The sequence below is a fragment of the Habropoda laboriosa genome, unplaced genomic scaffold, assembly GCF_001263275.1.
Source record: "Habropoda laboriosa isolate 0110345459 unplaced genomic scaffold, ASM126327v1 scaffold440, whole genome shotgun sequence".
In the NCBI taxonomy this organism is placed as follows: domain Eukaryota; kingdom Metazoa; phylum Arthropoda; class Insecta; order Hymenoptera; family Apidae; genus Habropoda; species Habropoda laboriosa.
Window position 1 is genome coordinate 808,103 of NW_017100710.1, and position 23,868 is coordinate 831,970.

Sequence of the window (23,868 nt, forward strand, 5' to 3'; positions counted from 1 at the left end):
CAATTTGTAAGGAATTAGTTCACACGAATGAATTTGCATTCGCTCTTTCTCACCTCATACTCGCCATGATTAGGAAATTTCTAAAGGTATGCTAAATATGTAAATGAATTCGAAATTCAAGAAAAAAATAACTGCGTTGTTCGAGCGAGCACTGTACTTAGTGAAACATGAAGCATCATCCACTTCGCTTCTGAAACGGATCAATTAATTCACATCTACACCAATTCCATAAAATACTCCCGCACTCTTGCATACTTTTACCTGTTCAAAGTGCGTCAAACATGTCTGCGCAAATATTCACCCGTAATTCGCAAAAAAGAAAATTCATCATCCTCTCGACACTTATCTCCCATCTAAAGTCCACCGGCCGATCGATGGATCTCCGGTATCAATTACCGTGAACGAGTCCCAGAGACCAACTCGCGCCACGTGTTGAGATTCCTCGCGCGATATTTACCTCGTGGTATCCGTTCAAAGGGGATCCAGCATCCACTCGGGGAGTAGTGTTACCGTTATCGCAAGAGGCATCTTTCTTCCAGCGGCCTGTTTAAAGCAGCGAGAGCCCGTTCAGTCGAGTGCTCTCCGTTCCGTTAGAGTATTTTCGTCCCTCGATCGTCCTCTAATCTCATTGGCCGCCTCTCGGGGGAGGCTGGTACGTTCCCGTGGCGGGGTGTCGAGATCGTTTGATTCGGCCCTGCACCAAGGCCGCAGGCTATGCTCGAGGAAAACGCCGTCGATTCTTGGTGGAGAAGCAGCGGAAAGAAGAGAGAGAGAGTGAGGACTGTGGGGATAGGAGGGCTCGAAAGGGGGCAAGTCGTCGAGTAAACAAAGGAGGAAATGGAGTAAATAAAAAGCAACCGTCGAGAGAGAGGAGGTTGAGATTCGGTGAACGTAGGGTTGTGTGCAATTGCACACTGTGCATGCCTCCTCTTTCTCTTTCTTTCGTTGCTTCTCTACGTACACAGGTTCGTATATTAAGAAGAGCAAACTGGCGGAAACTCTCGCCACACACACACACACACATACATACTTAGAGGTAGACATAAACTTCCACGACGCGCCCCCTGGCCTTCTCTGGAGAAAGAGTGGGAAGGGGGGAAAGAAAGGGCTAAGAAGCGGCTAAGAAAGAGAAGAGCCACGGAAAAGAGGAGAAGCCTGTAGAGGATAGAGTTTGCCCCTGCTATGGTGGAGAACTTAAGGGTGAGAGAGAGAGATAGAGAGAGTGGTAAGGGGTGAGTTAAGAGAGGTGGTGTACTCTCTGGTCAAGGGAGGAGGGAAGAAAGTTGCGGAGAAGTAATCCGAACCGCGAGCTTTATAGTTTTGTTTATTCCCTCGCATACAATTACGCTGATGACGCGGCGTAAACCCGGCTCAGACCTTTTTATCCTTAGACCTCCACTCGCCACTCTACTGCTACGCCTGTTCTACGCGGCTCGCTGGGACGCGTTCGTTGCGGTGTGCTGTTGGAGATGAGGATTCTCTCAAGCGAGATGTGGAGAATTTTTTTACGGTGTAAACTCGGGGGTGACTGGGAAGGGTCTGCGCAGGCGGAGGAGCTCCTCTCGCTGAAGATGTCGAGTTAAACTGCATTCGAGACACACACCGGGCAATTTTTATATTATTACTGGATTGCAGAAATGTTTGATTTGAGAATTTGTCTTTTTTTCTGGTTCATTCTAACCCTTTGCACTCGAGAGGCAAGGGTTACAAGGTGTTGGGTTCCATGTAAGACACACGGTCACGTTGCTTTAGATGAACGTTCGGTCTATTACTGCTAGTACAAGATTTGGTTTTTCTGGATTTTGGGGATATACTTATAGCGTATCCACGATGAGGGGAAGGGATACGGATGATCGTTTCCCTCAAGCCCTTACCGTGGACGAGTAAGGCTATGATGACGAAGTCCTTCCTAATCAAAGGTTAAGACAGCCTCGAAAACATTGTGACTCACAATGGTCGAAAGTTGAACAATTACTAAAGGCATTGTCATCCGACAAAGGTACCCTAGAATTCTCATAAAAGCGTTAGAAATTTCGGGAAATATTTTAAGAAGGAAGAATTTTAAGGATCTTTAAAGAATTCTTCGTTACAAAAAGAAAGTAATGTGCTCTTAATCCTTTGCACCCGAGAGGTGACTAAGAAGCGACATTATATTTACCATTGGAGACAACTCTAAGGATGATATTTTCCAAGACAGCACCTCCGTGAATTGTTCACTACATGTTTGGAGGTCTCAGCGGTGAAATAGTTTGAAAGAACCAACTTCTAATAAAAATTACATTAATATTTGCTACTTACTTATAGAAAAAAGGGCCTTCGAGTGCAAAGGGTTAAACTTTGTAGGGCTTGCTATTTTGTGGCGGTATCGTGCTTCTTTTCTTATTGTCATCTTCCATTCCATCGCTATAAGTTGTTAAACTCGGAGTCGGAGAATTTTTATTACTCTGTATTAACTGAAACTTCTAGCGAATGAATAAATTTTATTATAGACGAATAGTGATATTATTGGTATTGTTATTTTTTTGAAATATTGGATCTTGTTTTGAAGTTTTGTATCAAATTTTTTAAGTTCGTGTGAAATAGGGGATGTTGTGTCAAGGTGTTAAATTTAGTACAGCATCGAACATGTTAAGATTAATGGTTAGGTTCCCCAGGCTTTTTTCATGTACTGAAAAGACTCTCCTCCGTGAATTGATCGATACATTTGTGCTGGCTTCACAGCGTGTGGCTCGTATTGCCCAACATAACAATATGCTCGTGTAAACGTGTTCTCGCGGTGTTCAGCACTTCCAGAGTACGCGGCTTTCAGAGATTCAACAAGATAGGAAATCAAGAAAGCTTTACCTCGCTACGAACAGCAAACTTTGCTGTTTTAACTAGTTCCGTGAAGATCGAGTACATAAAGAATGAGCGAGCGAGCAGAATAGAAAACTAGTCTGTTTAGAAACAAGATATTCCATTATTCTTTAACTTTATCCTCTCTATTAACTTGAAAATTACAGTTGTAAATTGAAAGTTGCACAATGTATCGGGTAACATTTCTTGAATTTATTCTCCAAGTTACTTCATATATTTTCTCTTTCTTCCCGAAGCATTTTATCTGTAGAAAGTAGCAAAATTATTCGTTCTAGATTCTGCATTATCAGCACCGTTCATGATTACTAGACTGCGGATTTTTATGCAAACTTGTATTTTTCAGAATATAGCAAAGAAAGTAGAACTTTGGTAAAAAAATTATTTCACCTACCAGGTATTATAAAAAGCACCATAATTTAGGTATTTTGTATATCTTTTCATATTGCGTGCATTGTGTGCAATTTTGTACCTTTAAATTTCCTATAAATGCATAAAAATCCGCAGTCTAATGATCACTTTAAATTCAGACAAATATATTCTTTACATTTTTAAGGAGGATATTAAATTCTTAAACTCTTTCTCTCGATCTTCAACCCTTTCGCCGCGACAGATTTTAGTACATGACGAGCCTCAACGATCTTAAATTTCCTCTCCGTCAATACGTACCGGGTGAACCGCGTAACTTTTCTTCTTCTTTGTACGTTAGTACCATTAGCATCGGTACCTAATTATTTCTGCATGACAAAGGGCAAAAGTTGACGCTGTCAAAGCTCCAACTTCGCATTGCACTGTGATTCAAAGACTAACAGGAGAGAAAGTGCACGCTAAGGTGGATGGGGGGTGAAATATCGCAGCGCCGGAAGCGATTCGGCTAACTTTTAGCGGCGGAACCGTGGCACTCGGTCTGTATAGTTAGCTGGCACGATTATCCGAGTAATAAATATCGTTTAATTCATAACGTACGCGCTCGTTGAGGAAATTGTATCCAGCGCTGCAAGATGGAACGCGTTCGCGCGATTATGCTAGCTACCACGCGGAAAAGCCGGCTGCGTTCTCTCGTTCTTTGCTTGCACGCCGCTCGACGCGATTTTTGTCTCCCCTTTCGTGCTATTTCTCCGCGAGAAAAATGCCCGTTGAGAAACTTTTTCCGCTAAGAGACGTTCGACTTTCTTGCGGGAATGACCATGCAAAATATCGCGCAAGATGTTTCTATTAATCTTGCGATATGAATGGCGCAAATAATATTCTTTGCTGGTGCAATTTTTATAGCAATAGGTTGTGAAGGATTTTTAGGGGTTGTGGGTTTTCTAGATTTTTGGGTATTTGTGTTTTAGTTTGAGTTAGGTATTTTAATGAAAGTCGTTCGATTCAGATTGCAAAAATGTTTGATATACCTGTTGAACTTTTTTTTTTAATTTTACACATTTTGGATATTTGACATTGTTCAGTGGAGTTGCTAATTTACGAAAGTATCTGTGGATTTGGTTGTGAGTAATGGCGTGAATGTCGTGTGTTTGTTTTGAATTTGTGTGAACGTTCTAAGATAGACATGATTTATGGCTGATACTCGAATCGGCTCGAGATTGGGGAAACGGTCAGTGTCCTGGAGAGAAGCAGCGAGTAAACAGTAGAACCGCGTTGTTAATGAAAACAAAGAGAGCGATCAGGTTATTAATATTCCCTTTTATGTGTCGTTATCGTTATTGTGCAGTGCACGTGTTATTCACCCACAGTATCGTGCTTTCCTTTTTACTGCCCTCCATTCCACCACAGTAAATTGTTAACCCCTTAACCTATGATTTCTTTTCTGACTATGCATCCAAGAATTTTAATATTAATTAAACTTTTCATAACCATCCACTGCACGAGAATCTAGAATCACATCTTCTTAACTTTGAATAACGTAATCAACCAGTTATTAACTTTGCGGTCCGAAATATTTTCGCCATTTCGTTCCGGTTAGTCGGTACTTATTTAATCTCTTTCGGGCAGTATAGTGTTACTTGCCTTTGTTTAAATATTTCAGCGTAATATTAAATTACGAGATATTAAATTTCAGTATAATATTAACCCCTTGACGTATGATTTCTTTTCCCGACTATGCATCTAAGCGTCAACTATTTACCATTTTAGTAATATATTAAGTAAGAATAGCTAACGTATCATAGATCGGTTCGATTCGACAGTCTTCAGTTTTATAAATTAACTCAAAAATTAGAATTAAATTTCATTTTTCTTACCGAGATAACTGTTGTTACCAGATCTTGACCAAAATCTGTGGTACGATGGGCAACCTTTCCTAGTTCGGGGGCCAAGTTATCATTCCGTCTGCGAGTCAAGGGCCGGACGAAATTATTAAATAACGAATTAAAACAAGTCGCTACTTCATGTTTCATTTATTTATGATATAACGCTTCGGTATAAAGCTCTACGTAAATTTTGTAATATAATGAACGACGTAACAATTTAATGCGAATATTGAGGACGAACTTCGCTGAAACAGATTAGGGCCGGGGGTTGCCCATATGTGGGTTAATCTATAAAAGAATTTATCGTCGTTTATAATTAATAATTTATCGTTGTATAATATCCGAATGCAAAAATTCCTACGCCGAATCCGACTGGACGTAGAACCGCAAAGTGTTGAGAACAGCAACGTAGTTGGAAGAATCATCGGAAGAACTAAAACTACTCTCTCAAGTCAAAAGCTAACGGTATAACGAATTCTCCGATAAAATCGATCGAGCTTGCTCGAAAGGAAATGTAAGTGTAATATTCGCAGATCGATGCCCCACGTTGTGAGGGTTGTAAAGCCAGTTAGTATTCGTGTTAGTGTACGTATGTATGTGTGTATATGCACGCGTGAGTCTGCAGGATCGCGTACCACGCCTAAGTTCACGAAGCCAAACACAGTAGAAGGGGTTGCGACGCAGCGTTGCGGGGGCAAGGTGATAAAGGGTTAGTCAGAAAGGGTGCGGAAGAGTTGCCCTATGCGGGCTGAATTGTAAACCAACCTGAACTTTCTGCCTTCTTTTCTGGTCGTTGCCTGAGGATGGAATGGAAGGCAGGTGTGGGAGAGGCTTCCTTCTTTAAATTACATTTGACCACTCGTTTGGACACCCTCTTCGTTCTCCATCTCTCTATCCTTCTCCCTTAGCACCGCCAGCTCTTTCATTCCACGCAGTCGAAGAGAATTCGCTGGCCAACACCTTCTGCGTCTTCCATGGTAGTTTCAATTTTCTTCCTCTTTTCTTTCTTTTTTTCTTCTTCTCCTGGTTCTCCGTTCTGGATTGTTTTGTTAGAAAGGAGGAAATTGTTGGAAGATTAATTGAAGACTGAGTGGGGAGAAAGGATGTGAGTGGTACTAATAAACATTTTAGGAAAATAATCTCCTTTTTCTTTTCTTTAATGTTTTGAAGTATTATTCATTGATAAAGAAGAGTTTTGCATTATAAGAGAAGAGGAAAGTTTAACGATATTTGCTGTCTTTTTCATGTCCAATTGTTAGTTGGACTTTCATTCTCCTTTTGTTTTGTTAGAAAGGAGGAAATTGTTGGAAGATTAATTGAAAAAGGGATGTAACTGGCAATAATAAACGTTTCAGGAAAATAATCTTTTTTCTGTATTTTAATATTTTGAAGTCTTATTGATAAATGGTAGAAGAGTTTTATATTATAAGTCTAATGATAATTGCTGCCTTTTTTAAGTCGAGTTTTCAATCGAATGTTGAAGGTATATTAAATTGGCTGGGATTAGGGATTTCTAGAAATAATTTTCGAACGAAGTCTTGTTAAAATGAAAAAGAGTTTTGTGTTATAAGAAAAGGAAAGTCTGATAGTATTCGCTGCTTTTCAATTGAATACAGAAAGTATATTAAATTGGCTGGGGCTAGAGTTTTCTGGGAATAATGTTCGAAGTTATATAGTTTCGAATGAAGATTCCTCGCCTTTTAGACTGAAATGTTACAAGATGTGGCTTTTCTTCGCGAAGTTTCACCTCCCAATTGTTCTTCGAGCAGTAGAATCGTGAGATCGTTAGTACTTACGTTCTATATATGTACGAGTTCCGTTGGATTTACGATACCGGGATTCCCATTCAGCGTCAGCCAGTAAACTCGATCTCCGATTACATCTTTAACAATTAAAATAAATGTTTAATAATGACATCTACGAATTCCAGTAGAAATCTGACGACGCCTTAAATAATTCCAAATTAAATTTTACAATCGTCTTAAACGCTGAGAATTGTGCTCCAGATATATCAATTAAAAAGAAGTATTAGTTGTGTAATTTTCATAAATTCTAGAACCTCCTTAAAATTATTCCCTGTTTTTCCGGTAAAATACGATCTTCATTTTTTCAAAAATTCAAATAATTTTCATTTTTTATTTTTTAAATTGGTACAAATTGAAATATTGTCCATTATTTTCAACGACTGTTCCCTCCATCTTTTGGAATGCATATAAATTTCATTACAGTAGAAACTTTGTAGTTTAAAAAGAAAAATTTCTTTTAATTCCCAGCCTAAGCCGAATATGTATGAATTCTTTAAATTAATCGTCGTTCAAAAACATCAACAAACTGATAAGCAACATGATATTTTAAAGAAATGAACGTAAACTCTGTAAACGACCTAAAAATAGCGGGAAAATATCTCAATTTAAATACATTGCGTAGAATATTGTATAAAACCAAAAGCAACGAACTCTTTCCTACACCTGGTAATAATTCCCAGTGACAATAAAACATCCTGATAAACAATAAAAAATTCAAACGCTACAAATATTTTATTTCAATTTCACAAGTATCTTTAGAACGTAAAACTGAACGTTAGGTATTTAAAAAAATAAATAAATAAAATATTCAAACGCTACAAATATTCTATTTCAATTTCGCAAGTATCTTTCGTACGAAGAATTGGACTTCTGGTATCAAACAGAGAGCCAGCGTTCGTTTTCATAAATCCCATTCTCTTTCTAGACGCCTACGTAAATGATCACTCGCATTATCGAAATGCGGCGGACACGCCGGTAATTTTCTGCTCGAGATCGGCCGTGTATCAGGCTCCAATTAATATCACGAAAATGTTTCGTGCGCGGTCGGTGGTTACGGGCATCCCGGTGTAGAGATACGGTCTGCACGGTTAGTTATAGACTTATTTGATATGCCCGGTGATAAAAGAAAGGCAGAACCGATAGGTATCTACACCGTTATTTGCCCAGTCTTATCTGCTCGAAACACAGAGAACCAGCCAGGCTACAGTGGACTGTAATTTCAGTACTCGCCTCGGTTACGATCGATATCGTGTTTAATCGGTATCAGGCTCTCACGTGCTTTTCATTTGTATCACAAAATATTTACTTAAATTATCGGGAAGGAGGAGGATTTTAATTCGCCCGACATTCGGTAATCGGCTATAAGCTGGGGGACAGTCCAACGCTGTTTCCCTACCGCAATTCAACTTTCCATTGAATTTTCACAGTTGCTTTAAGCGGCCGACCACGTGTTCACTTTCCCTCGCGACGAATTAATTCTCACGTTCGTTCGTTGATTTCGCACCGCGATTTTCGTTCGATCGGAGCTTCCAGTAGCACTCTTTCGATACCAATTTCTTGCCCATTCGTCGATCTGCTGCGGTTTGTTCGGGGATTAAATAGCAAGTGAATTATGTGCAGCGGATTCTTGTTGAGTTTTCTGACGAGAATTTTTGTATTATCGAGTGCTCTGAGGAAAGTGCTGGTTCTTCTATTCTGAGGTTATTTTGAACATTCTTTTATTTTAGGGGGTTTTTACCCTTCAACCAGTAACAACGTGTCAGACTCGTGGCAGAGATTCTGGTGAAGATGTGGGAAAAATAGTTATATTGGTATGAAAAATGAATCGTAATCCTAACTTTCGTTTTCATTTCTAACACTGAGGATTACTAAATGTAATTAATTTGCGACAGATTATCTTTGTTACCTGATACGGTACTGAAACGGTAAATGGCTGGCGCTTAGATCCATAGTCAGAGAAAAATCATAAGTTAAAGGGTTAATTATTCTCATGGTAGTTAAAAAATTATATTCGTTTCTTTCTATGATTTTTCATTATAGATACTTTTAAGGATATGTCCATGCTACTAGAATCATTTCACGTTCGCACCGTTTAACCCTTTCGTGACCAGTGGGACGCAAGTTCCACGTAAGTCCTCGAACAAAAGTTTATCTCAGTTTAGTATTCATTAAGAACGCTATGATCGGTAGACGAATAAGAAACTGAAGAAAAAATAATTCGGTCACGGAAGTTCAGTTCGAAGGTTCAAAGGTCAATTACCGCAACGTGTCACAGAAAAGAAACACAAGACTTTCACATCCACGAGCACTTTTTCCTCGATATACCTGCAAAAGAAGGTTTTTATTAAAATTTCCCAAAGAGTGACACCGTCATCGGCCTCAGGCTTTTAATTCTTCCTCCATGGATCGTTAGCCAGCCATTCGAGGCCTCCCTTCGATCACCCTCGCTTGTGCTTAACACCATGCCGCGAATTATTAAACGGTAAACCATCAACGCTCCCCCATATCCTGCGATTCCCTTCTGCCCCAATAATCCAACACCTAAGGGTCCGCGCGTAACATGAATTATTGAAAACTCGCAAAATTATTCCTACCGACCTAAGGGCAGTTCTCCCCTCCCCTACGTGTGTGTGTGTGGCTCGCGTATACGCGAAAGGACGAAGCCTGAGGGGAGGATGGTTGCTCCCGTGGGAAAAGCAGGATAATGGACGGCGCAGACGAAACGGTTTCCATCGATTGCTCCTGTAACAAGCTTGAGAATTTGTCGATCGAAAGGGTGTAGGATTCGGTGATTGCGTAAGTGCACTCGATGCCTATGTACACTTTCGATTTCTCGAGGGGTGGACGTCGATTGCTGCTTGAAATGTGCTTTTGCGCTGCTGTGACGCTAGTTCGACGATTTCTGTGGAAAGAGGTTCGAATAATTCACGTGTACGCTAATTGAAGAAATTGTATATCGTAGGTGAGTTTTTGTTGGAGGACTTGGAAGATGAATTTTGAAGGATTTTGTGCAGTGAGTTTTTTGGAATTGAAGTTGTGCGTGGGAGAAAATTGTAACGTGTTCGTATGGAAAGTTGATAATGTGTCGAGATGTTGAGGAATTTTTTTATTGAGTAGGTTAGTGTGCTAGATTGAGGAGTAGAATAGTATACGTAATTCCAGTTGGTTTCTTTTTTTTTTTTGTTTTGGAGATGAGATAATAGAGAAATTGATGGTCGAAGATATTTTCTTGTAAGATCTATAACGTTTGATTGATTGTACAAAGCAGTCGAAGTTTGATATTAACACCGTGAGATATTTTTTCTCAAACAAAGATTGATTGGTTATTAGCAATACCAATGATCATTATCGAACTATAAATTCGACGAAAAAGATCCACGAGAAGTAACGACTCTATGGAACTATATGTTATCAATTATGCTTGAAATTGCCTAGAGTCCACCAGAGTTACCTTTATTCGGAACTTCAGATCTTTCGTCAGTTCGTGAAAATGAAAACAATGTAAGCATTTAAAAAATGAACGAAACGATTCGGATTCAGGAAGAGTAAAACGTAGAGTGAAAGTAGCCGCGCGTAAGACGGTAATTAAAAGCAAAATGGATTACAAGCTCATGCTTGTCGGATTAATCCTGTTTCGGGGCGCGCGCGGGTCAAGAGAAGCGGTAGAAAGAAACTGTGGAGTGCAGTTTAATTCTCAGTCGCGACGCGGCTAAGATAAAGTTCAGATTAAGAAAATTCGCCGGATATTGCGACGGTTAATGTACGGCCCTCCCGCCTCCAAATTATTTTCATTTTTTCGCCGCGGCGCAGCTGCGTTTTCCCGCCATCCCTGGCGTCCTGGATCCGGGACCAGCACTGTCCACCGAATGAAGCTCTTTTCCACTGTTTTCGTCTCCCATTCGTGCTGGTAGCTGTAGAAAAATTTTATCGTTGAAAATATTGCTGTGGAAAAAGTGAGTAACGATTGTTATTCTGTTTTCGAAATTAAATGGATTGATTCGAAATGAAAAATATGTTTCATTTGGAAACTTGGAAATCAGGAAACTTGAAAAATTAAAATAGTATCTCGAAATGAAACATATTTTCCATTTCGAGATACTACTTTGATATTTAGGATTATGAGTATTAAAAAAATGCATCCTTTAAACAACTTTGAACGATTATTGTTCTATTTTTGAAATTAAAGAATCAATTAGAAATGAAAGATATATTTTTCGTTTCGAGATACTATTTGAATTTTTACGTTTATCTGTATTAAGAAGTACATCCTTTAAAGGTCGTTAAACAATTTTGATTATTTTTGGAAAAATAATAGCACATTATTATAATGTAGATTGATATAATACGAAATGCATATGAATCTGCTAATCTTAGAAATAAAGCAGGAATTGTGTCATGTTCTATTTGTAAAGGACGTCCTGTCAGGTTGTTTTAAGTCTTCCACAATTATCGAGCTTTCCAGACTATATATACTCCATAGAAATTTTCGGCATCGTATGTGTGTAATTTATTTTACCTAGTTTCGTATCTCATGCAAATTTAATTACGTTGATCGTATTACTATTGTGGTAGGTTATGGTTGTCACTGTGTGTCAATATTCATTTTCACTCTCGTCAAGCTCTTATAAATAATCTTGTACGTATTTCCCATCCTATTTTCATATCTTATATACTGAAGTGATCACAAATAAATAAATAACGAATTTACGTTCTTCTCATATCGTCGTTTCTATACTAAAATTATGAAACTGTAAAAACTTGATTCTTAAAAAGAAAAAGAAACTGCTTTGTCAGTCAATGTAAAATCATCTTTGCGCCGATTTTACCCATTTACGCAAATTTACCACATCCCATTTTGATAACGAACAAGTAAAATCACGCGTTTAACTCAAATTTGCAAAAGTTCCAAATTTATTATTACTATACGCGTAGAATCGCGAGCGTTTTTGCCTTCAAAATTTGCCTTTCTCAAGAAACGAACGGCGAGACGTTGAATTTATAGCGTGGAAGGTAAGATTGTGCGAGGAGAATTCAGCGTGGTTCATAGTTGACGTGAACATTTAGTTTTGTTTTATTTCCTTCTGTTAATAAATTTTGGAAGTGACGTGGTGTAAAATGATTATTACACGAAGGTTGTTTAACAGTAATATATATTTGTTAAAATAAAATAAGACCTAAACTAGCTTTGATATATAAGAGACACGATGTATGTAGCAAGAAGATCTACGACAAACAGCCTCGTGCCTTTTTCTCCCTTAAGTAGCCCCTTTTTCCTTGGGAAAGTCCCAGAAAGTGAGGGCGCTGACCCACATTGCCAAGACAGTACTCTTGTCCCCGAGGACGAAGAAACCCAGAGATGTTGGAGAAACATCTCTTCGTCTCGAGGGCCACGAGTCGCCAGGCCTACATAGGCCTCCCGTGGCGGTCGCCACAAAATTATTATTATTATTTTAATACACTTTCCGAACTACAATCAGAAATGGAAATCAAAATCCGCCATATCAATTACGAATGCAGCAGAATATTACAAACGGCGGAGAAAAGCGCGCAATATCCTAGTACAGCGGCTAGAACGGGTAGTGGGGGGTATATCTTCGGCGACCTTGAGCAGCCAGCAGAATCGGAACGAACAATATCCGAGCGTTTCTGTCCCGCGGAGCGAACGGTAGAATTATGAAAACGTTTTAAACAGAAAAATGGAAGAAGCTGTGCTCTTACGATGCTCCAGTTGGACAAAAAGGATCGTCTGGGGAATTTTCAGGCAAGATCCAGGTGGAACGTGTGCGAGAGCTTCCAGTTGATTACCTTTTTGCGGCGCGCGCGTCCGCTAAAAAAGCAACCGCTACGTTAAATGGCGGCGGGCAGGTTAGCGGCATCATTCAGAGGCATTCGTTTAAGCGAAACGTGAAAAACACGCGCACGCGGAAAGGGAAATCATATTAAGTTGGCGAACGGGAGACCGGGGGCCGCCGTCCCTTTCAGTCTCTTTTCCGTCCGCTTGATTCCCCGTTCTCCAGCGCGAGCGGACCTTCTTTTCGACTCCGCGAGCCATTGCGGCCCCTGGCTATCATAATTAAACAACCGGCAGAGTCCGCCCATGCCGCCGGGGAAATGAATAGCTCCGTGGGAAGAGGGCGGGCACAAAGGAGTCGCGAGGAATATTGAAACGCCGGACTTGATACGTGTTTATGGGGGAAATGTGTACAGCGGCTAAGTGGGAAAGTTGTGGCGATTTTTCGTAATAAAAACATTCTCAGACAGCTCGTTAGGAGGTGTATTCGCGTATGGAGTTTGAATATCATTCCAGGTGGACGAAGTTTTGTGCATTGTACTAGAAACGGTCGCAGTTTTTGTAATTTCTCTTAGAGTTTGATGGGATATTGATTGGGAGGGATACGTGCCATTTGGTATTGCTTTTAATTAAATTAACGACTGGAGAAGTTTAAGCTACACGAAGTGGGGCACTTGTATTCTAAGGAAAATTAAAAAATTATCGCATGAAAATTTCTCGTAAATTGATCTAATTATATATTGAATAGATCTTTTTCCAATTACAGACTACCGAATTTCTTATTTTATTTTCGTTAAAGTAAATTTAGGAACCTACTTCCGTTTCACATTCCACACATTTCCTTATTCCTAACTTTCCAAATATATTTTTCCAGATCAGTCGTGACTTCAATTACTCCTCTTTCAAAAATCACCAAATTAAATATCATTTACCAATTATTAGAAAAGCATTTTATCATTGAACTGATCTATATCTGCAACACAAAGAGCGGACGTTCCCTAAAATCAAGGAACTTCAACTTACGGAAGCAATTCTCGCACGATTCATGCGTGAATGACACTAGTCTTCCTTTACACTATAAAATTGTTACTAAATTATGTAAATTTCAGCAGAAATCTCCGCTTGATTCCCACGTAACGCTGTAAAAAATAGCATTGAAAGAAGTAAGAAATTTCCTTGATATTTCAACGAAAGCTTCGTCGACAAATGTTCGACGTTTCAGTAACAGCGAAGCGTTTCGTTCTTCCGTAATTATTGCCGACTGATACGTTATTATCATTGGCGGTATTGATGAAACAGCTGGCGGCGGAGCTACTTCAGCGATTCTACGGTTAAAACGTGGAAAAGTCACGCGATGGAACGCACGAACGTCGGGGCGAGTTGAATCGAATCCTGTAGTTAAACAGGTTCGATGCGTTTTAGTTCTCGTTGCGGTTGCGTGTTCTCATCCTTCGAAGTTGCAGTTCGATTCGTGAATTTCGAGTGTCGATACAGTTCTATCAGTCTGGCAAAGAATTCTTATTCCCAACGTAACTTTCAAACATTTCGTTCTATTTTGTAGTACGAAGTGTCTTCCAAAAGACAGTAATTTTGAGGTTTCATGCTTTCAGAGAATATTCCGTGAAATTGTACCATGGCATAGGATTTAACTGTGATTAAATTAGTAAGAACTTTTAACTCGTTCTTCTTTAATTGGGAAAGTTACAAAATGTAGAGTATGGAACGCAACGAAGCCTCGGTTTGGCGGATTATCACCATGAAATGTGTTTTCACATTTGGCTGCCAGAGCGATTAGTTTCATTAATATCGGTGATTATCATTTCGGCATGTTCCCTTGTTAGCGTGTTTCGCTAATACAGCGGGATAACGCGGAAGGTAAAAATTCCCCATAATGCGGAAGATAAAAGTTCCACCGACGACAGTTTGTAGGGGATCTTTAAATTCAATTTTCTCGAAAACCAAGCTTCTCATGAACATATTCTCTATGTCGCGAGAGATACAAATTAAGTTCCATCGACGTCGCTTTTTCGGTGTTGGTACAATTTTTCTTCGTCGGTTGATTTTTCTGTGTCAGAATTTGTACGTTCTTTTCTTTTTTAATCGCTGTTATACGGGGTTCTAGATAATATCGCTTAAAGTGTTGCCAAGTGTATATTTTCAATTTGTAAACATGATGGTTTCGTAAAAAAAAGTAACAAGAATTCGGTGTAACTAGGTTTCCATCTGCAAATTAATCGTTGTAATGCAAAACCGTGGATTTCTTACAGGTGGCTCTGATAATTTCATTACCCACTGTGCACCCAACTCTCGAAAGAAAGAAACAACGGAAGAAAACAAATCTAACAGTGTACCTACTTTAACACTAGGCTTACGGACATTTCTTATGTACCTATCTCTACGGACACGCGTCTAATTGACGCAGATTTTCTTTAAAAACAACATATTTTGTTCACTTACATTGTTAAACTATATATATATAGTTTATAATAATTAGTACATTGATAGTCGAACCACACATGTGGCGGAGGTTCCATGTCTCGAATAACAACGACGGATCGGTAACAATTGCCGATTAGCGCGGGTCGCGCTACCCGCGTCGCTTTCGCGCATGCACAGAGCAACTCTTCAATTTTCCAACATGTTATACACTATTAACTGTGATATTATATATTTATGTAAAATTAATAATAAGCGTAAGCGGTAGGAGAGAAATGTAAACGGTTTCTCTAATTGTCCTAGTGACATTCGAAATGCGTCAAAATCACGCGTCCCGTAAACCTAGTGTTAAAAAAATAATTCCAACTGTTCCTCTTCATCCACCAAACCACAATTACCCCGAAGATCAAGAACGTCTAACCAATTTTCGAACTACCCTACCAACGAACAAACCTTCCATTTCTCCCCACGAAGCGTCGAAGAAAGGTCTGTGGAAGCGGGTCAACAGGCTCGTTTCACGCAGTAGTTGAACAGTCACCTTTCCTCGACCCTCCTTCTTCGAGATACACTGCGCACCGCAGGACGTCGATATGTGCGGCAATTTCGCGATTACCGTGTTATCGCGGTTAAACGAATAATACGCGAATTACGATGCCGATGGCGCGAAACACCCGCGGTGTATAAAACTGTTTTCTTGCAAAACGGAAATTCAGGAAGTAGAGGAGAGAGAGAGATAAAAAGGACGAAGTATATCGACGTGGGTAATAAACCTCTTTAACCGCATCGAGCAAAGAGCGAGAGGTAGTCGTGTCACTTTATTTCACCGCGGTGGAATTGGCGTTTTAATAAAAAAAGAAGGAAAGAAAGAAAAGTCGCATCGTAGGAGGAAGAGAAGGTGCGAAAACGTGGCGATGGCAGCTGAGGCTGGTCGAGAGCGTGCCGCGTTTAATCCGACCATAATTTCGCCATTAAAGTTAACAACGTCTCTAGGTCCCAGGCAGTTACACGCCTCTCCGGTTGGCTGGCTGTCGTTGAATATAGAAATTTCGGTTAACCATAATTATAGCGGCGAGAGAGAGAGAGAGAGAGAGAGAGAGAGAGAGAGAGAGAGAGAGAGAGAGAGAGCGGGGGGGATTCTACGCGGCGCGAACACGGAAATTATTAATTCCCGACCTCGATCTTCCACGGTATAGCTAGCGTTTATTTTCACGGAGATTTACAGAGTCCTGAAATAAGCAGGTGGACGCGAAACGAGGGAAGACAGAATCGAGCAAAAGGCGCGCGACTATAACCTGCTTTCTAGACTAGGACGAACCTCGTCCTAGTGGCTTTTAAGTGTATTTACGTTTCCTTTCGATGGAGTCGATTCACCGTGGATTCAGTCGCTGGAAATAAGTGAGAGGACGGGTGGAAGCTGGCTGTCCCGATGCTTGAGCGAGTGGCGACTGGAAAATGAGAGACGTATGCTGCATATACCGAATCTCGGGTCGGATTTCTCTTGGTTTTCTTTCTTTTTTTCTTTGAGGGGAGTTTCGAGTATGATTTTTGGCGTTGAAAAATTTGTGACGATTAAACGAGGATGCTTCTTACGTTGAATTAGCGATACGAGAAAGAATTTAGCGATGGATTGGGAGAAATCTTGGATGCAGCAGTGTACAAATCACTTGACACTTCGAAAATAGAAAATATACGTATTAAAAGAAGCTTACAAATGGATCTAACATTTACAGGTGTGTCTTGATGTGTATCGCTGTGTGTTTCATGAAATTTTTTTGCGAAACAATCTTTGAGAATTTTTCCATTCGTTCGTTGCATTTTTGAAGAGTTTCTACTAAAAAAAATTTCATCAAAAATAAATCCTCCCCAACAAAATAAAACTTCTATTACTATACGTCAGTCTCCATAAAAGTATATAATTATGTAACTTTTTTGGGGGATAGAAGTGATAAAGTTAGACTAAACACCCTGTATATACTTGAACAACGACGTGAATTTCACTTAACCTCGAATTTCTGGACGATAACGTACTCAAAATGGAAGAATGCATTTGGTCCTTAGAATAGGGACAGCTACTTAGGAAACTATGCTAAATTTCTTTCTATGGGATAGTACACTTGGAATTCTCCGGGGCTGTGTCCCAAACCACTTACCATGAAATTTCACGGTATTGCAATATTGCGTGGACTAAGCGTTTGCGATAGCTAGGAAGAAATTAATTCAATCTTGGTTCAATCTAAAATTAATTCGACCTTCGAGTAAGCTCTTTAAGAAGTAATACGAAGTCCTGATGACTTTCAAATTCGATTTTTTTTTATACCGGTTGCAAGAATTAGCAACTTTAGAGAGATTTATTAAATAACGAATCTTCGATATACCTTCGAACAGAAACGGACTTAAACAATTTTCTAACTTCTCAGATGTTCACGGTGTCACTTCGCTTCTTGCATTTTAGATTCCATGGAATATTGAAGAAATTTTTGACTCTAAAAAAATTTCAAACTACCTCCACGAAATTTTGCAGAAAGTTTCCAACAAACTTCTAACTATAACCAACTTCTGAATAGTTCACGATATCACTTCACACTTGAATTTCACATTCCACGGAATGTCGACAAATTTGCAACTTCAAAAAATTCCTCCAAAATTTCTCCAAAAGAGTATCTCAATGGAATTTTGCACAGTATTCGTCTCTCTTAATTGCCAGCAGAAACTCTTCACATAATCGAGGAAATTATTCGAAACCAGTAGCGGGTGTTGCGATCGTTTCGAGGTCAGATAAGAATTCCGTCGATTAGTTTTTCAAATTATTCTCCAACCAATCGCGACCCGGTGGATTCGCTGTTCCAGAAAAAGAGAAGGAAAGAAAGACAGGAGAGGTAGGAGAATTTTATGGTTTAAATGCGTCATCTTGAAGCTCGCGCGAAATATTCCCGAATGGCCGCGAGGAACGAAGGAAATTGCGAGAGCCGGGTTTCACGGCGATATACGGGCGGAGAAAAAGCGTAACTAGAGTGAAATTACCGCGAGGGGAAACAGAAAAGAAGCTATCTCCATTCCGTCGTTTGACTTCGTTCTTTTTGTTTTTCCCTCCTCCCTTTTCTCTACATGCTCGCGTGCTCGAGCACGCGTCAATCGGTAGTGCATTCGACGGAAACGCTCGGCGCTTATCGACGAGCTTGCCTTCTTCCCCTCGACAAACAGACCGCGCTTCATTTCTCATTCGATGTTTAACAGCACCCGTTACGCCGCTACGTAAACAATCGCAAAAAGGGACATGGTTCTGCAATTTCGCGCAATTAGACTACCTTTTTAAGGTTCTTATCCTATTTTCGCGTTTGTGACTTGTGGGATATTCTGAGGAAATTGATATAAAGTTGACGTAAAAGGATAATAACGATAGAAATGCGGAAATTTTTATTATAATTTGTTTATTTGTTTAGAAGTATTAGTGAGTTTAGGATTATTATGGTAAGTTATTAAAGTTTTAGTTTTACTCCTGAATTTTTGGAGAAGTTGACATAAAAAGGTGTAAAAGGATAATGATGATAGGAATATAGAAATTTTTATTGTATTTTCTGTTTTATTTGTTTAGAAGTAGGTTAGTGAGTTCAGAATAATTATGGCAAGTTATTGAAGCTTTAATTTTACTCCTGAATTTTACTTTGAATTTTTGGTGAAGTTTATATAAAAAGGTGTGAAAGGATAATCATGACAGGAATATGTAAATTTTGATTCTATTTTCTTCTTGTTTAGAAGTATTAATTATGAGTAAGTTATTAAAGATTTAATTTAATTTTTAATTTTTCTGTTATGTTGACATGAACTTGATTATGCCGGTCACTATTTAGAACAGTATAACTTTTTTTAAATATGACCAAACGACTTGAATTTTGTTAGTTTGAAGTTAGAAGGATTAGTTTACTGCATGGGTGACATCTCCAAAAAATTTGGAAAAAGTTGCAATTTGTGGGATCCGCGAAGAAAATTGTAAAGCTCACTTGTTACAATTTCTTTATCTGAGCTTGTAGTGTGAAAATTTAAAAAATACGTTTTATAGATTTACGTCAATTACATACTTGCTGAAAATTTCATCGAAATCGGTTAACGTTGCTATGAGCTGCAAACGGTTAAGTTTTTCACTGTAATAAATCTAAAGATCTTTACTTCTTTCGATGCCTGTTGCTTGTTTCTGCATGAACAGATTTCGATGAAATTTTCAGCATGTGTATAATTGACATAAATCTACAAAATGTATATTTCAAATTTTCACTCCAAGCTCAGATAAAAAAGTTGGACACGTCACCTGGTAAACTAATCCCTCTAACTTCTCAAAAAATCTCAAGTTGTTTGGTCCAATTTAAAACAAGTTACACTGTTCTGAATAGTAGCCGGATATTAATAATCACAACCGTATCTCGCAGAATAAATAAATTATTGCTTTAACGTGTGAAATTCACTTCAAACGAATTTCATCGCGAATTTGCTCGAGAACTTAATACATACCCCTTAATCCACCATTAAATACCGACACAAATACCTCTCTTCGTCTGTCCACAATCAAAGAAAAAAGAAAATCAAGTACAGCAGACAAATATCCCATAGCAGAAAAGAAGACTATATCACGGATTAAGGGAACGAGGCACGGAACGATCGGCGGCCGGAACATCGAGATAGGACACGGGGACAGAGAGAAGCGTAGGAGATTGATAATAGAGAAAGAGAGAGCGAGTGAGAGTGAGAGAGAGAGGAGAGAGTGGGAGATCAGGACAGGCCGAGAAAGTTTTCCAATTTGAGGCAATTAGTCTGCCCGTGCGGGGCTGGATGGCATGCATCCAGATAATCGAATATGGGTCACCGTCAGAAGTGGAATGGGTCGCGCTTTGGTCAGACCGAGAGTCTGACGACCGTAGCAAGAGCTGGGGAGAACCAGAGGCAACAGAGAGAGAGAGAGAGTAAGTGGGTGAGTGAGTGAGATAGCAGAGAATTTGACGTGCGCACGTGGACGGGGTTCGACTAGAAAGCCAGGCTCGAAGCAATAATTGTCCGACGGGGGAATCTCGAACTATTCGATACGCTTAGGGCATTAAAATTTGCATAGAGAAAAAAAGAGACACGACGAAGCACGGCGGAGCCTCTCCCTCTCTCTCGATGTCGGCTGTTTCGAGGCGGAAAAAAGTAATGAATATGGAAAGGAAAAGCGGTAATGCGGAAGATAAAGTGTTCCTCTCGTGAAATGAGAATTCAATTATGAGAACTGTGAGTGGTCCTCGGGACACGAGACACTCTATCCCGTACCGCTGAATTTTAAGCGATTTAACGATTGCCGTTTTCGATCTGATCTCCCTTGATATTTCCAGATTTCCCTGCAAATGCCTTTTCCCTCTTTTGTATATATATACATATATATGTGTGCCTGTGGGGGACATGTGCATACGCAGAAAAGTGTTAGGTTTTTTTTTATTGGATTTTGATGGAGGTTTTTATGACCGGCGTTATGTTTAGGAATCCTATCTCGCTTTTTCAGAAGGTTCGAAGTTTCATTCTGTTTGAAAACTATTCGGTTACTTGGCTCTTTCACCAAACCAGTTATCGAGTTTGAAATATAAACGTATCACGGTGCACCTTTCGAATTCAATTCTCCAGTCGTTTGATTAGTTTAATTTTTATCCTCCCTTGTAACTGTCGAACGTCCACGCGACATTGCGGGGCTTTCGGAAGGAAATATTTCTTTTTCGACTCGAGTCTCTTCTTCGACTAGCTTTCGATTCCGAATCACCCTTAACGATCGATCGATCGATCATTTCTGAACACCGAAGGGTAAGTTCCGATTGATCGATGCCCGCTGTTCCACGTGATGGAGCTTTAAAGTTTCTCGCGGCGTATCGAAACTTTGGAAGGATATGCGGGCCAGAGAACTGGTAAATACCCCGCGTTAGTTCACTGTACACCTTAAGAAACATATTTTGCTTCCTGATAAAACTAGCTCTGTGTACTTTCCAGCTTAACCCTTTCCTCACCAAAGGTGACTACAGTCGGCCAACGTTGAACGCTCGCTGTATACCAAAGGTGACTATAGTCAGCCAAAGTTGAACGCTCGCTGTGCACTAAACGTGACTATAGTCACCCGTAAAAATTTCGAGCATAGCATTTATAGCTTGATATTTACTTTTGTCGAATTGGTTTGGTTTACTATCTTAAGAACTGGGGAAATGACGATAAGAGAATCAGCGGTAGAGTAACTCTGCCGTAGCGAAAGGATTAAGGCCTTAAAACTAACGTTCTTTCAGAATTTTTTGTCAAGAAAGTATAAATATTATTGTATTTATAATTTTTTCACTAATTTCATCTTACGCTTGGCTGTGATATTTAATTTTTTTTATGTAAACATATTAATCATGTATAGAGTTACAGCAGCTAGTTCTAAATTCTTTATTTACTAAACAATTTTTACACGAAAGCAGAGAACAAATTAGTTTCTTAGAATATGTGAACAAATGCTGTTTCTGACGTCGCCGATTTCAAAAAAGCTGGTCTCTAGAGAAATCACAACGATTGAAAATTGAAGGAAAATTTTTTACGCGGTGAAAAAGTAACTACGAATCGTATAAAATCATTCGTTAGTCAGTGTGTAAAACGGAGAAAGTAGCTGAAGCGTAGCTCAGAATATTTATTCCCTTTAATTTTTACTTGGACGAATAGATCGAGCACCGAGCATTTTAATAATAATTTGTTTCATTGTTTCGCAGAATCCGAGGCCAGTTGGGATGACTGGTGGACCTACGACGGAATTTCAGGTAAGTTCTTAATCCACGTAATTCCCACGGTAATCCTACTAACAAGGGAAGATTCTCGAGGTACAAACTCATAAAACTCATAAAAAGGAATAAATAGAAAAATGTTGAATTTTGTCTAAGAAGAAAGAATGTAAAATCAAATGCTGCGCTATGTTTAAACGACGAAAAACAGAAATTTTCCGGGGAAGTTTTAAATTGAACGAGAATTTCTTTCCCCCGGCTGAATTTTCCACCTGAAATAAGTATAATCAACGCTATTATCTTTAAACGACGAGGAAAAATGGAAATCAGAAGGAAATTTAGAATCCGTAGTTCGATAAGAGAATAAAAAGTAGATTTCCCCCCCGTTTTACGAGTAATTCTGCGTTGCTGACTCGGTTCATTTCGAAAAATCAGATTTACCAAAGGAATCTCCATCAATTTTCCGAGTTGCCGGACAAAGTAATCGCCTGTGTAATTGCGAATCGATACCGATACCCCGGAGCTGCTCTGCTGCTCAGAAAGAGAAATTAATCGGGACGAATTAATTTCCATTAATATTCGAGGATTTCACGATCGATTGCGTCAAGTTCGCCGAGCAATTCGCTGTGTCTTTCGCGAGAGCGAGCGAGCGAGCCAGGGAAACTCGCTGGAATAATGAAATATCGGAAAGACTACGCTTTGGAAATCACTCTTTCTCGCGTTGTCTACGTTACTCCGGCTAATATTGAAAAAGTTCCCTGACGAGTTGACAGTCCCAGACCGTATTAAGGTGATGTGTTGCGATAAATTGATGGCGTGGAAGCTTGCACGTGAAATTGGCGAAGATAACGTTGCTGAACTTCGTCTTCCTCAGTGTTCAACCGTTCCTTAACCCTTTCACTTCACGTTACACCGTTAAGTTTGGAGATGAGCAATTATTATTAATTTAGAAACATTTGACCATGAAGAGCTTCAGGTGTCTGAAGAGGAGTGAAGGCCTAATTGCCTCGACTTTCTGTCGTATGAACTTTTGAACGAAAAGACTTCTCAGCTAATCCAGTACTATCTACCCGAAATCAGTTTGAAAAGTACTTCAAAGCCTACACGATCTAATCAACTTACGACGAAAGAAAAATCAATCGTGTTGCATTATGGTCGACGCTTATCATTTTCGAAGCCAGCGCGAAACTTGTAGGTTTAAGCCATCGGAGACAAGAGAAAGGTTGATCAGTTTCCGTGATGCACGGGGCCGTTGACTCCCTAATTTTCTTAATTTTAAGTTACGAGGCCATCGAGTGGCTCGTGGCGCCTGCACGAATTTTTTAATCTCGCCACACCGTGGAGTTTTTATTAAAAATAAGACGGCCACCCGATAGGGTCGTGCGAGGCTCGAGTTTAGTGTTGTTCCGCCATGTGAGCCAGCTGCCACAAGAGAAACAGTGCCGTATACTCCGGGTTAAGGGGCCGTCCGTATAAAGCGCCTCCTTCTCCGCTTCCACCCCTCCGCTCACGCCACGCTGTGGAAAATTTTCGTTTCGCTTCCCGCTCGAATTCCTTTTTATCGCGCGAACTTTCCCACGGCAACGTTCGTCTCGCCTGTATAGATGTATATATTTAAGAATCTCATTTTCGCGAAAATACGGCCGAAACGTGCGGAAACTTTGGGCCAAACGGACCCCACTTTACACCACTGTTCCCCCCCGTTTTCTTTGCTGTATTGCACTTTTTTATATTTTCCCGAATTATTGGTTTACGCTTTAATCAGAATTTTTCTGGAGTTCGGTTTGTTCTCTTTCGACAGGTGTTACCGTGTTCGGTTTCTTGCGGAAACTTGAAATTAATTTTCTGGAAAATATTCGAGCAATATTTGACTCGTTGTGTAGTGAAATGCGGTGTAAATTGAGACTGTAGTTGTTCTAATAAATTCGCTGTTTCGGCACATTTTGTGAGACAGGTGATTTACGCGCAATTCGTGA

General features: G+C 39.7%; 1 protein-coding gene across 1 annotated transcript in view; it reads left to right on the top strand.

Moving 5' to 3' along the window:
• Positions 1-23,868, top strand: part of LOC108576977 (carbonic anhydrase-related protein 10) — a 233,343-nt gene that overhangs the window by 60,487 nt on the left and 148,988 nt on the right. The window contains exon 2 of the mRNA XM_017940053.1: positions 21,884-21,931. Within this exon, the coding sequence (XP_017795542.1) occupies positions 21,884-21,931 (48 nt within the window). The remainder of the gene's footprint in view (positions 1-21,883; positions 21,932-23,868) is intronic.